A 15,302-nucleotide genomic window follows, 5' to 3' on the forward strand; every position below is an offset into this window, starting at 1 on the left:
TGGAGACAGAAGCATCTGTGCAAAGGCCACATGCAGGAACATGCTTAGTCGGGAAGAACAGCCACATGGTGACTGGAGCTGGAGGACCAAGAGCAGCGGGGAGCAGTGGGCCACAAGGTCAGAGAACTTGCAGCAGGACACATTACTGAATATTTACCAGGTGTCCTAATTATGCCAGCTTCTTTGGTTTGTTCATGGCATGCATAGTGGAGGGCCTTGCCCTGGAATAGCTTTCAATGTGTTTGAGAAATCCAGGTGAAATCAGAAGACTCTTTAAAGAGCAAATGAACAATAATTATATTGAGTAATTATATTGAACAAATATAATTTGTATGCAAATTTGTACCCGAGTTGTAGAATAGTGATCATTTAGTGTAGGATCAGTTAAAAAAAAGGCTTATCTTTTCTTGTTTGTTTATTGGGGGTTTTGTTTTGCATTCCTTTTTTGAAATGGGATCTAACTACATTGACCACACTACTCTCAAACTCCTGGGCTCAAGCAATTCTTCTGCCTCAGCCTCAGCCTCCCAAGTGCTGAAGGCACACTATTTTTTTTTTTAATATATCCAAATCTCTTTTCTTTCTTTTTTGATACTGGAGATTGAATTCAGGACCTTGCCCTTGCTGGACTAGTGCTCTGCCGCTTGATGTACGCCCCAGTCCAAGGCACCTTTGTGATGAGTGAGGTTTGAGCTGAATCTCAAATAGGAGATTGAATAAGAATTATTTCTTAGGCTTGATTGGGCTCATTAAAGAAGCAAATATTTTTACTCATCTTCAACGCTCCAGTGTCCACCACACTCAGAAGAGTGTCCTGGCACTCAGAGGACACCCAGTAAATGTTTGTTGAAGTGAATATGGGAAATTAAATTGGGGAGCCTGGAAATAATGGTGATCCCAAAGATAGTGAAAAAGAATTTCACTAAGGCGAAAGAGAAGATTGTTTTTTTGTTTTGCAGTACTGAAGTTTGAACTCAGGGCCTTCATCTTGAGCCACTCCACCAGCCCTATTTTTGTGAAGGGTTTTTCAAGATAGGGTCTTTCGGAACTATTTTCCTGGGCTGGATTCCAACCGAGATCCTCCTGAGTAGCTAGGATTATAGGTGTGAGCCAGGCCGAGAAGATTGGTTTTTAACACCAAGTCATTGGGCAGTTGGCATTATGGCTTCCAAAGTAGGTGGTGGGAGATTTTCTTTATTCTTCTTTCAATGGAATTGTCATAGATAAACTTGAAAGTTATCAGATCTGGAAGACTTGGTCAAGACCTTTTCTTTAGAGAGAACTATCTAATCTGTGTACCCATGTGAAAGTGATGGTGTGCGTTTTTTGTTAAGTAAAGATCTAGAGAGGAAGGAGAAGAATTGGTGTAAAGCACTCAACAGTTTGGGAACTTGAGCCACTGATACAGGGTACTTGGCCCCATCCTGACACAGGAAAACCTGGTACTAGGGAGAGTGGGAAGAGGCTGAAAAGACTGCCATTAATATAGTACCAAATGTGCAGGAATTTTTATTCCTAAATAAGTACTGTAAACAAATCAAGGGAAAAGTAAAAAAGAAATATGGTAGAGCAACTTAAGAAAAGACACAAAACAGCATGATTTGGTAAACAAAATTAAAAGAAAATTTGTTATTTAGTCAAGATTCAGATGTAGAGTAATGCCATAAACAAGATACAGATGTGGAGTAAGGCCACAGAACAGCTGGCTTGGGGCAAAGTGTTTGTTAAAAAAGAATTGTATAGTCTGGGTAGTCAGGTAAAGCCAGGGTACCAGGTGGTCTGACAAAGACCAAAAGCATCTTTACCCCCAAGTCAGTAAAGAAATGCCTGATCTGGAGGGCCATTGCTAGTCAGCCACTCTGCCAGCAGAAAATGTCCACATTATAGCAAATTCTCTGTCCTTAAAATCTTAAGATTTTTTTAAATTGCCATGCTTATTGTTTTGAGGACTAAGATTTTAACTCAGTTTCATTTTGAAGCTTCTGAACCACTTACTGCATAACGGGAACTCTTTTTCTTTCTTTCTTTTTTTTTTTTTTTTTTGTGGTACTGGGGTTTGAACTCAGGTCCTACACCTTGAGCCACTCCACCAGCCCTATTTTTGTGATGGGTTTTTTTCAAGATAGGGTCTTAAGAACTATTTGCCTGAACTGGCTTTGAACCTCGATCCTCCTGATCTCTGCCTCCTGAATAGCTAGGATTACAGGTGTGAGCCCTCTGGGACCCAGTAATTTTTTTTTTTCTTTTCTTTTTTCTTCCTCCCTAACTTCCCTTTCTTTCAAGCTAGGGATTGAACCCAGGGCCTTGCGTATGCTAGGTACACATACTATCACTTGAGCTACACATCTAACCCTTCGGGTTTTCATTTCACTTTTGAGACAGGCTCTCACTGCTATCTTTGTTGGGGCTGACCTTGAACTTGCAATCCACCTGCCTCTACCTTCTGAGTAGCCAAGATTACAGACTTGTACCACCATGCCTGACATCAGGGACAATTTTTAAGGCTATGTTTACAATTCCCTTCAGGGAAACTATTAAAATTGGTCTCCACCAATTATATTCCTTCACAATTGTGAAGGAAACCATACGGGAGAAGACCATTGTAGTACTGAATAAACTGTTTCTGTGAACTGTTGGTTTTAACTTCAGAAGACAGAGGGCACTCCCATTAGAAATCTCCGATATCCCATCACAGAGTTTAAATCATTTGGGGCAGCAAAATCATGTATTGTGTGCTTTGTTACAATTCCTGGTTTCTTCGGTTTCCCTTTGCAGCGCCTTTGGACGGGAGATGCTGAAGCGGAACATTGGTGTAGTTGTGGTGGGATTTCCTGCTACCCCAATTATTGAGTCCAGAGCCAGGTTTTGCCTGTCAGCAGCTCATACCAGAGAAATACTTGATACAGTAAGTAGACACTTCTCACTTTGGGATTCATATGCCTTCTACAAAAAAGAGGCTGAGCTGGGGACATGGTTCAAGTGGTAGAGCTCCTGCCTAGCAAGGTAAGGCCCTAAAGTTCAAGCTCTAGTACTACCAAAAATAAAAACTCACAAAAAGGGGCTGTAATATCAGATAAAATGAATCATCATTTATCCTGATGTTCTTTGAGCACCTAGAATATTTGGTGATAAGACAGAAAAGTGCACAGTGCTACTTAAAACTGCCATCAAGCCAGTCGCCAGTGGCCCATGCCTGTAATCCTAGCCACTTGGGAGGCAGAGAGCACGAGGATCTTTGTTCAAAGCCAGCCCAGGCAAATAGTTCTCGAGACTATATCTTGAAAATACCCAACACAGCCAGGCACTGGGGGCTCACGCCTATAATGTTAACTACTCAGGAGGCAGAGATCAGAAGGATTGAGGTTCAAAGCCAGCCCCAGGCACATAGTTCTCAAAATCCTATCTCAAAAAAACCCATCACAGAAAAGTACTGGTGGAGTAACTCAAGGTATAGGCCCTGAGTTCAAACCCCAATACCACCAAAAAAATAAAAGAAAAAACCCAACACAAAAAAGGACTGCCAGAGTGGTTTAAGTGGTAGAGAACCTGTCTAGCAAGCGTGAGGCAGAGTTCAAACCCCAGTATGACCAAAAAAAATAATACAGATCTATAATCCCAGCACTAAGGAGGCTGGGCCATGAGACCAGAGGATCAGTGATTTGAGTCTGGCATGGCTACATATAAAGACACTGTCTATAGATGGATAGATACATAAATACATATCAAGACCCTGTCTATAAATAAATAATAAATAAATAGATTCTTCCTTTAAATTTTTTTATTAATTGTGGTAAAACACTTAATTTGAGATCAAATCTCAATTTTTAAGTGCACAGTACAGTACTATAGTATTGTTAACTATAGGCATGATATTGTGTATGACTGTATTTTTTGTTTCTGTGGGTAGGGACAGAGTCTTGCTATTTAGTCCAGGCTGGCCTCAAACTCAACAATCCTTCAGCCTCAGCCTCCTGACTGTTGAGATTATAGGAGTGTTCTACCACATCTGGCTTTGAGTGTGTTCTTAAATCACATTCTAACATTACCAAATTCATTCAGTTTACTGATAGCATATCCTTTTCTTTTTCTCTATTTTAATTATTCCTTTCAAATATTTTTGGTCTTTGCTTTTGCTCTTTTACTTTGTGGTACTGGGATTTGAACTCAGGGACTTGAGCTTGCTAGGCAAACTTTCTGCTTCTTGAGCCACACACTCAGCCCTTTTTGCTTTTTTAGTTTTCAGGTAGAGTCTCACTTTTGCCTGGGCCAGCCTTGAACTGAGATCCTCCTACCGATGCCTCCCCATGTAACTGGGATTACATATGTGCCCCACCACATCCAGCTTTGTTATGAGAGGGTCTCACTAACCTCAAACCTTGATCTTCCCAGTCTCTACCTCCTAAGTAACTGGATTTACAGGCATGAGCCACTTCTCCTGGCTTCTGATATATTTCAGTATGTTTTCCCATTTTTCAGAAATTTTACTGATGAATTTCTACAGGTTTTTTTCTTTTTAATTCAGTGGTTTCAGCTTTTCTTTCCATTGTACTCTATTTGAATATTTAGGAGCTTAATATGCTTTTTTCAAAATACCTGTGTCATTATAGGCAGTGTTTATACCTAAAAATAAATTTAACCCACGAAGTCTTTCACTTGTGCACTGGTTAAATTTACACTTATAAGCAAAGAAAAATTACATTTACACATTGTACATTTATAAAGATTTATTTACTGAAAGCTACAAAGCATGGCTGAAGAATTAAATAAATGGAAGGACAGCTCATATTCGTGGATTAAGAGATTTATTGTTAAGATGTCAGTTCAGTGATCTACAGAATCCAGTGCAATCCCTTTCAAAGTTCAGGTGATCTTTTTTGCAGAAATGGAAAAGCTGATCATCAAATTTGTTTGGAACTAGAAGGGCCTCAAAGAGCCAAAACAGTATTGAAAAGCAAAAAATCAAAATTGGAAGAATTATACTTCTCAATTGCAAAACTCATTAAAAAACTATAGTAATTAAGAGCGGGGTACTACCATAAGAATAGACATTTAGCTGGGTGCCAATGACTCAGGCCTGTAAACCTAGCTACTCAGGAGGCGGAGATCAGGAGAATTGTGGTTTAAAGCCAGCCCAGGCAAATAGTTCTGCAAGACCCTATCTTGAAAAACCCTTCACAAAAACAGGGCTGGTGGAGTGGCTCAAGGTGAAGGCCCTGAGTTCAAACCCCAGTACTGCAAAACAAACAAAAAAAAAAACCATTTAAACCAATGAAATAAAACTGTGAATTCAGAATAGACCCAACAAGCGTCTGTGGTCAACTGATTTTCAACAAGAAAGCCAGGACCAATGACCAAAGAACAGTTTCTTCAGCAAATGGTGCTAGAATAACTAGGTGCTGAATGAAGTGGTGACCCTGCATCACAGAGAAACACTGAAAACAGTACGCACTGAACAAAGCCCAACACAGACCACATATTTCATGATCTCATTTATAAGAAATGTCCAGAAATAGGCAACTCCATCGGCTCAGAAAATAGATTGGTAGTTGCCAGACCTGAAGGAAGGGAGGAGTGAAGAGTGATATAATGAGTTCAAAGTTTCTTTCTGGGGTAATAAAAATACTGTACAATTAGTGGTGAAAGTCATGCAACTCTGGGAATATACTACAAAGCACTGAAATGTATACTTTTAAAAAGGTAAATTGTAGAATATGAATTATATCTCAATAAAGTTATTGTTTTGAGAAATGGAGACAGTAAGGATATTGGCTGGAGTGAGGGCAGCTATCCTAGAATATTTCTTTCATCTTTTTTGTGATGGTACAGGGGTTTGAAGTCAGAGCTTCACATTTGCTGGGCAGGTACTCTACCTTTTGAGCCACGGCTCCAGCCTAGAATATTTCCTTATTCAACCCTATAATTAATATATTCCCCCCCAGGAGCCCATCTTATCCTGTGATCCAGAAGTTCAGTGTAAACTATTTGTTAATAAATGGTGATACATATAATGACCACTAACATGTGTTCCTAATCTAATCAAATAATTCCACAAAAGAGCCATCAATAAATATAATTTAATTGTCTGAACCAGGCACATGCCTATAGTCCAAACGACTCAGGAGCCCAGGACTCCCCAAGACCAGTCTGGGCAACATAGTGAGACCCCCATCTCAAAAAACAAACAAAAAAAGTTAGCTGAAATATTTAGTATGAGATCAAAAGAACTCATAATCTAAGAACTCATAATCTAGGCCCCCTTGGGCCACTATAGGCTCGCTTTCTATCTCTATAATCATTTTCTTTTTTACATTGATTAAAAAAAAATTAGGCTCATCTAGTTCATAAATGTCCTTTCTTCTGTGATCTTAATAAGTCATATGGACTTTTGTTTTAAATGAATAAATCCTATACCAGAGTTAGGGGAATAAATGGATAATGGGTTCTTCCAGCTGAAATTCAGCTTGTTTCTATATGAAGTTTTCAATTAAATTTCTTCTCAAAGCCACCACTGTCTGACAGTGTATTCACATCCAGTTCTTTTTTTTTTTTTCTCTCTCTCTCTCCAAACATTGATATTTACACATTAAATTTAAGAACAGGTGAATATGTCTTTACACTCATAATCAATTCTGAAATATAAGATGTACATTTTCAAACAGGATTACAAATAGAAGACTGATCAGGTTGGTGTAATGTCAGGAAGATTCAGAGAGCCACACACTCAAGCAACATGTTCCCTTTTCTACCAAACATATCACTCATTCTTTGGTGAATTATACCCTTTATCCTGTATCTTGGCTACTTGCATAGCCCATTGGTCATGATCAGCCTGAAGCCTTATTCAGAAGCAGTTCTTCTTACAGCTGTATGAAGTCTGATCTGCGTACATGCACACATGCCATCATCAGAGAATCTTGCCATGATGTTTCAGCCCAATAAAGCATCAGGCATATCTGCTTCCTGCTGGCCCAGACTGACCTCTGCCTTGCTTTGTGCATTTTAGGCTTTAAAGGAAATAGATGAAGTTGGGGACCTGCTGCAGCTGAAGTATTCCCGTCATCGGTTGGTGCCTCTACTGGACAGGCCCTTTGATGAGACTACATATGAAGAGACAGAAGACTGAGCCTTTCTGGTGCTCCCTAGAGGGACTTTCCCATCCCGGGCAGTGTGTGGCCTTTCTGAGCCAGTTCCAGGAACCACACTTCTTCAACCACCTCATGTGAAGGACATTTCCTCAACTACTGAAGGTGGTCACCTCCACTCTAAATGGCATTTTGTAAATAGTAAAAAAAAAAACAAAAAAAACCTGCTTCACATCCTTCATTTGCTAAGTCTCACCTTTAAAAAATGAGGTGACTTATTTTGTCCATTAAAAAACGTTTTATTTTATAACTATTCTACTCGGGAAATCACACTGACCCCAGCCTGTCTGGCTAAGCACACAGGCATTTTCATCTCTAGCCTCGAGATGCTCCCTAGCGAGCAAGTGCCTTTTGCTTACTTCCCATCCAGGTCTCAGAGGTTGCCCAACTTGAAATCCTTATTTTACCAGTCAATTTATCAACCAAAGTATTCTCCCATTAGTATTAATTTTAGCCTTTTAAGAAAAACAGTAAATGGTAACAATGCTGAAAGACTTACTGTATAACGCTCCCTGACCAAGGACCTCCCAAAGCTTTGGTTTTATTCCATTTTTTGTTCTGTCACCAAAAGATTTCTTCCTTCACTGTCAAATACTTCTTTATGTGGTCACAGTCTGAGGATATGTCCAAATTACAGTTCTTCCCAAGCACTAACCTTGATTCTTCCAAACTCCTGCTTAAAACTCACTGTTTTAGAAGCACCTACATCCCATCCTGCTCAGACCTTGGTGGTGAAGCAGCATACCTGTCACCATTACCAGTCAGTGTTAAATCTGCTCTATAAGTAACAGGCACTCCTGGAGGGGGAGAGACAGGGGCAGTGTGGGATAAATCACTGACTTACAGAATGGCTGGGGTTGGATTTCTCACTGTTCTCTACTTTTCAAAATTACAACAGCCTCTCACTGGGTCTGAATCCAGATTAGGATTTAACTTGGTAAAAGAGAATGTTGGTCAATCTGCTCAGAAAACATTTACCATGTTCCTGTTTCAGCATGAAAGTTATTAACTTAGCCCTTTCAGAAGCTGACCACTTAAACATTACTCTTCTGAATGCTAGTTCTTCTACTCTTGGTGTCCTAAGCTCTGTGTGTGTGTGTGTGTGTGTGTGTGTGTGTGTGTGTGTGTGTGTAACTGGGGTTTGAACTTAGGGCCTACCCCTTGAGCCACTCCACTAGCCCTTTTTTTTTTTTTTTGTGATGGGTTTTTTTCGATAGGGTCTCACAAACTATTTGCCTGAGCTGGCTTTGAAATACCATCCTCTTGAGTAGTTAGGATTATAGGCATGAACCACCAGCACCTGGTTTATACTAAGGCATTTTAACTTAGCATCTGGAGTAGGTTCTTCCTGTGCTTACATTATATATTTTTTTCTTTTTTTTTTTTTTTTGTGAGAAATGTTGATCACATACTTCTTTCCTAAACTGGAATGATATCCTTTGTTTTAACTCTGTTTTCATACTATAACCAGGCAAAGAAACTTCTTTCAGAGAACTTTGTACTGCTTGACCAAAGAATATATCTGAAGATCACCATTTTAAAGTTCTTAGTTTTTCTTTTGACCAAAGTTTAAGTAAAGACAACATTTAACTTTAAAAACCATGATCAACTTGTCTTTTAGTAGCATCAAATATTACAGGGAAAGGATTGGGAACAGAATGAAAAAAAAAACTGTGTGAAAGTGGTTTTGCACATGTCTACTTGTTCCTTTTCTTTGTAAAAACTCCCAATCCTAATATCCTGGGCATCTTGTCATCAGTTGTGGTATATCTGCATAGATACATGGAATAGAGGATATAAGCAGTATTGTTGTTTGTGAAGTTTTGTTTTCATGTCCTGAGTATAACTTAGCTTTGATCACTCTCAGCATCTGAGAGCTTTAAGCCCTTGAGATATTTCAAGTTTTTGTCAATTTTTAATTACAGAACTGAAAAGGGCAAATAAAAGAACGAAGGAGAAATGCAAGAACTATATTTAGCACTCACAAGTTAAATTAAAACATTGTGGTAACTAAGTCCTATAAACTCAAGTACACTGCTAATCTTTCCTGCACATTTAGTTCCCTGCTGTAGAATCCACTACAATACCAGGTCACTTTTGCACTGCAGTTGCTATTTAATGGAGTAGGTGTAGGGTTTATATAAGTCACAAACTTTAAGTATTGAACTTACCTGCTCTTCTTTCATTTTGGCTTGCATGAACTCACTGCAAATAAAAATGTCAGTTAGTATGGGCATTCAAAAATTTATATATAGATTGATCATTATATGTATGATATATATCACTTTTGCTAGTGCAGAGTTATTTCAGGATAAATGTAATGAAGTAACAAATTTATTTCAAAGAGACAAAATGCTTGTGATCTATTAAGGATCTGTGCATGTTAAAGGACAAAATGTTATATATACTTTATATATGGCTGTTTGTCTCTTCTTAAAACTGTAATATACATCTAGGGTCCTGTCATATCATAGGTATTATTTGTCCACGTTCTTGGGGAAATAGAAGTGTATATAAATATAGTCATTGAGAATGAATAGAAACCTGGGATATACAAGTATTGTTTAGTCCAAAGTATAATATGACCTGAGGGATTCCAACAGATGTCAGTTAACCATTGCTACTGAAGCTGATAACGAGTCAGTAGATAGGGTTGTGACTAATCCTTATACTTTTGCTCATCCTTCTTTTTATTTGGCATTGCCTTTATTCATTTCATGTTTATAAGACTTCTTTCAGCAGATCACATCAGAAGCCATGAAATGCATAGCTAGGAGACATCAAAATCACAAAGAGTAGATCAAGTATTAATGGCAGTTTCTCCTATATTTATTTTAAAAGCTTTAACTTAGCACAACAGGGACTTTGGAGCACTTTTTACCACTTTTTTTCTTTGCTTTAGATTTAAAAAAAAAAAGTCCCTTAGAAAAAAAGGTTCGAGTCTCTGGAACCCATAAGTACTGTTTATTTGAAAAAGCTAGCCATCTTTGTCCTTTAGTCAGTACCTTAAACTATCATGATTGGGTCAGGATTTCAAATGATCAAAACAAGCTTCTTCCTCAAGTAGCCAGGGAGACGAACAGAAATATCCTACACAAATACTTAGGGTTTTGTGTTTGCCCAGTGCCCCTTTCAGAGGTCAGGGAGTTGAACATTCAGTGATTTGTCCCTCTGTATTTCTCCCTCCTTCATTTGGCCTTTGTTTCCGTATGTATCTTCCAGTCCTTGATTTTTTTTAGAAGTCCAGCTCTGAAGAAAACTGAAATATGATAGTGCTGGGTTTTTGGGATCAGTAATTCAGCCTGGTGTCCTTGTACACTCAGCTGTACATTTCAGAAAAAGGCAGAATAATTCATTTCTTCCCTGCTTAATTAAGGCAGCCTGTATCTAAGTTTCTCATAAATGGTACAGTCCAGCTGAATTATCTAGTGTATAATACACCTATTAGTGAAAACCAGGAGGAAGAATGGTTAGAGTTTTTCTGACTTAATAGGAGAGGAAAAATTATGATTATCTTCCATTACCTCCCTGATTTTGTCTTTTCTAAATCAGTGAAGAAAGAAGTCTCATTATTTTGTAAAGATTTGTAGCATTATGGCAAAACCACCTAGAAAAGTCTAAATAAAGAATTCCTGTGAGCCAGGTGTGTTGGTACACACCTGTAATCCCAAGCACTCAAGAGGCTAAGGCAGGAGGATCTTGGGTTCAAGGCCAGCCTGGGCTGTACATAGGAAGACCCTGTCTCAAAAACAAACCAAAAAGAAAAGAATTGCTATGACACAATTCTCAAGGTACCCTTCTCTCCTGGTGTTTTAAGTAAGCTACAATGTATTTTAATGTCTGTTTGCTTCAAGTGTGTGGTTAGAAAAAGAGAAAGTAGTAGTTTTCCTTTCTAACTGCCTAAACACATGAAGATCAAGAATTACTGAGTGTTTCACAGAGGTAAAATCAACTTAGTCTAGGGTTGTGAAAAGAAGGGTATGAAAAATCAAGGATTCCTCATCTGCTTAGCAGAGAATATAGTTATTTGTTTTGTTTTTTCGTTCTCAGAACCTATCGATTGCTGCTACCTGCTTAACACAGAAGTTCAGTGCCCAGCTGGCATCTTAATCCATTAAGCAGGTTAATCAGAATGCCTTCCATGTAGAGAATAGCTTGCCCTTTCCTCCTCTACTTTATCCACATGAAATGTGTGCTCGGGCTCCTAGCCAATTACCCTGTGTCCAGCCAGATAGAATTAGAGGGCTTGCTTCCTCCCTGATCACACAGAAGACATGGAAGCCCTGCCAACGAGTTTTTGCTTTATTTGTATGCAAAACCCTTTTGTCATTTCCAGTGACTGTTTTCCAAACAGAATCTGTAGCTTTTTGCTATAGATTGAATCTCTGCTAGGGAGGAAACAGAGCTAGCTAATGCAAATAATTATTCTTGTCTTCTCTGGTGAGTCTGGAGGTTTCACATTCACAGTTCATCCTTCGGGGGTGGCTTGGTGTGGGTTGCTGTGGAAAAGGCTTTGTTTACTATATAGGACACATGATAAATGGCCTTAAACTATTATTCTTTGTGGTATGATGAATTATAATAAACTGACCCTAAAGAATACAGTGGATCTTACACTGCAGTTTACTGTATTCTTAAGCAATACCCAAAGCTCAGTTCTGTTAGAGCATTTGAGGGCAGGTTGAATGAAAGGTGCAAACAAGGGCAGTACCCTGATGTTTTTTCTCAGTGTCTGCATTGTTGCCATCTGCATGAATAAGTAAATCCTTCCATGCATAAGGAGAATTGTAGCCAACTCAAAGTCTGCATTTTCCAACACAATTTCCAGGTTTCTTATGTAAAGCATGGTTGCTTGGTGTAGGCCTTCCAAGCTATTGGGAGACCTATTACCAACTAGGGTGGAGTGGTGACCTGTCTTCACCAGGGATTGATTAGCCAAGAGTTGGAATTGGTGAAAGCTTCCTTGCTGGTTCTTCACAGGACACTAGAAATAACCCTGACAGTACTGCCAGCATGCCCACACGGTCTTGATGATTCCTCTCTGTATAAAGGCAGCTAACAATAAGAGAAGGGGGAAAGAGAGCTGTCTTACTTTATTGGTCTGTATTTTCCCACTGACCAAGTTACTGTAAACTGGAATTTGCAAGGTGTGCTGTGTTGATAACCCCTTTCCATTGCTATAGTTTCATATATTCTGGGAAAGTGAGAGAAGGGGAAGTGTAAATAAAAGCATTTTTTAAAGTTTAGAAATGTGTTAAAATGTCACTCTTTTACCCTTTTTGCAAGATGATTTATTTTATTTTATACTGGATGACTGTGAAGCTATAAATAGTGGATTGGAGTAGGTGTATCAGTTTTGAGAATGCATGTGAAGAGCTAAAGGGGAACTTCTTGAGACTTGAGAATCATTCCCATGCAAATATTGTTTTGCTCTAATAAAATATTCAGAAAGATACATCTGCCTTGACTCATTCAACCAGTAAATATTGAGTGCTGTCTCTGTGCCAGCAAGTGCACCCAACATTACCAATAACAGTAATGAGTAAATAGATGTGTTTCCTGTTGTCTAGTAAACAAGCACAGGAACATGCATATCCTCTTATAAGCTGCTAAGGGCAGTGGAGGAAAAGTGAAATGAGTAATAAGAGATTGTACCCAGTCTCTGGTTTACACAGAGGTGACAGAGAAAACTTGTCTGAGGAAATGGTGTTCTGAACGGAAGTTCCAGTGAAGAGCTAGCAAGCTCAGCAAGCAAGGGGAGAGTGGTAAGGTGATAAGGTAGCAACAAGAGAGAGGCCAGCCACCTGGCTCCACAGGTCAGAGGTGTTTTCTCTTACTGCAGGGGAAGCCACTGAAGAGCTTTAAGGACTGAAAAAGATAACCACTAGCATGCTTTTTTAATAGACATTGGCAAGTTGATAAAATTTATATGGAAATGCCAAGAACTTAGAATATTCAAAACAATTTTGACTACCTGATGATTTTGTAGAAAGTTACAACAATCATGACAGGGTGCCCTTGGCATTAGCGTGGTCTTGTGGATCAGTAAAACAAAACAGAGTCCAACTAGACCCACACATATATGACCAGTTGATTTTCAACAAAGGTTCCAAGGTAGTTCAGTGGAGGAAATGCAGTTTCAGCTAGTGGTGCTGGAACAAGTAGATACACAGGGAAATGACCTTCAACCCCTATACACAATAATTAAGTCATGGATCTGAACATAAAAATGGAATCAGGAGGGCTGGGGGATGCAACTCAGTAGTAGAGCACTTGCCTAGCATGTGCAAGCCCTGGGTTTGGTCCCTGGCACTGCAAAAACCAAAAACATCTGTAAGGAAATAGAAAATCTGACTTTGTATTAGGCAATGATTTCTTAAGACAGAAAATATGACTTACTGCTGGGTGCCAGTGGCTCACACCTATAATCCTAGCTACTTGGGAAGCTGAGTTCAGGAGGATCAAGGTTCAGGGCCAGCCTGGGCAAACAGTTCATGAGATCCCATCTCCAAAAAAACCAGAGCAAAATGGACTGGAGGTGTGGCTCAAGTGGTAGAGTGCCTGCTTTGTAAGCGTGAAGCCTTGAGTTCAAACTCCAGTCCCCCCCAAAAAAAAAAGAAAGCAAAGAAAACATGACTTACGAGAAAAAACTGGTCAGTTGAACATAGTTAAAGTCAAGATTTAAAACCAAATCCCAGGGCTGGAGGCATAGCACAGGCCTAGTAAGTGTGAAGCCCTGAGTTTAAACTCCAGTACACCACCACCACTCAAAAAGAAGCAAATGTCAGACTGAGATAAGATAGTCACAATACATGTATTTGTTAAAGACTTTTTTTTTTTCTTTTCTTGCGGTACTGGGGCTTGAACTCATGACCTTCACCTTGAGCCACTCCACCAGCCCTATTTTCGTGAAGGGTTTTCAAGATAGGGTCTCTCGGAACTATTTGCCGGGGCTGGCTTCGAACTGCAATCCTCCTGATCTTTGCCTCCTGAGTAGCTAGGATTATAGGCGTGAGCCACTGGTGCCCAGTTGCTAAAGACTTTATACACACACACACACACACACACACACACACACATATCTCCCATAAACTCAATAAGAATATAAAAAATTTTGAGCAAATACTTCACAAAAAAATGTATACTGGGGTGGCAGAGTAGCTCAAGTGGTAGAGCACCTGCCTAGCAAGTGTGAAGCCCTGAGCTCAAACCCAGTACCACCAAAGAAAAAAGGAGGTATACTAATGGCCAATTAGAACAGGAAAAATTGCTCATCAAGGAAACATGAAAACTACAATAAATTCCCATTTCCCCACACACACCAGAATGGCTAAAATTAAAAAGAATTAGAATATTAAGTGTGAGCAAAAATATGGCCCAACTGCAGTTTGCGTAAGTTGCCAGTAGATACAGACACAAAAAGCTAATTTAATGTTGTTTTGAAAGCAATTCTACTCATAGGTATTTATTTACTCAAGCAAAATTAAGTCATGTCCACACAAAGAAGTACACTTTGTACTTTCATAGCTACTTTTCATAATAGCCCCCAAAACAGCCCAAAGCCATCAAGGTAGGTGGATAAACAAATTTAGGGAGGCTGATGGAGTGGCTCAAGTGGTAGAGTGCCTGCCCAGCAAGTGTGAGGCCCTGAATTCAAAACCCAGTACCATCAAAACTAAATAAATTTAATATGCCCATGCGGTACAGTATTACTTAGGAACAAATTATTGATCTCTGCAACATCTTTAAGATGGATGAATCTCAAAAACTTGCTAAGACAGAGAAGTCTACATAAAAGGATACATAACTGATTTCATTTGATAGGAAATTCTAGAAAAGACAAAACTAACCTATGGTGAGAGAGTGGGATCTTTGTTGCCAGGAGCCAAGGTTAGAGGGTGGGAATTAACTATACAAAGAGATTGTGAAAAGATAATTATCAAAACATAAAATCAAGAGTTGAGGAAATAAGAATGTACACATGCTGAAGATTCTATTTAATTCATTAATGAGGAAACTGGTGAGGGAGATAGAACCAATTCAAAGGAGATAAAAACAGAAATTTACAGGTGACCAATATTAAAAATGAATATGCAAGTGAAAAAAATGAATATTGAAATGAATATGGTTTCTTCCATACTGGGAAAGAAAAATCAATTG

At 39.0% G+C, this 15,302-nt stretch overlaps 1 protein-coding gene across 2 annotated transcripts in view; it reads left to right on the forward strand.

Annotated features, from left to right (window-relative positions):
- Window positions 1-12,597, forward strand: part of Sptlc2 (serine palmitoyltransferase long chain base subunit 2) — a 116,472-nt gene extending 103,875 nt beyond the window's left edge. For both annotated transcript variants that reach the window (XM_074067454.1, XM_020162208.2), the window contains exons 11-12: window positions 2,776-2,905; window positions 7,004-12,597. In XM_074067454.1, coding sequence (XP_073923555.1) covers window positions 2,776-2,905; window positions 7,004-7,123 — 250 coding nt within the window. In that variant the 3' untranslated portion in view covers window positions 7,124-12,597. The remainder of the gene's footprint in view (window positions 1-2,775; window positions 2,906-7,003) is intronic.
- Window positions 12,598-15,302: the final 2,705 nt, after the last annotated feature.

The sequence above is a fragment of the Castor canadensis genome, chromosome 3 (assembly GCF_047511655.1).
Source record: "Castor canadensis chromosome 3, mCasCan1.hap1v2, whole genome shotgun sequence".
NCBI lineage: Eukaryota > Metazoa > Chordata > Mammalia > Rodentia > Castoridae > Castor > Castor canadensis.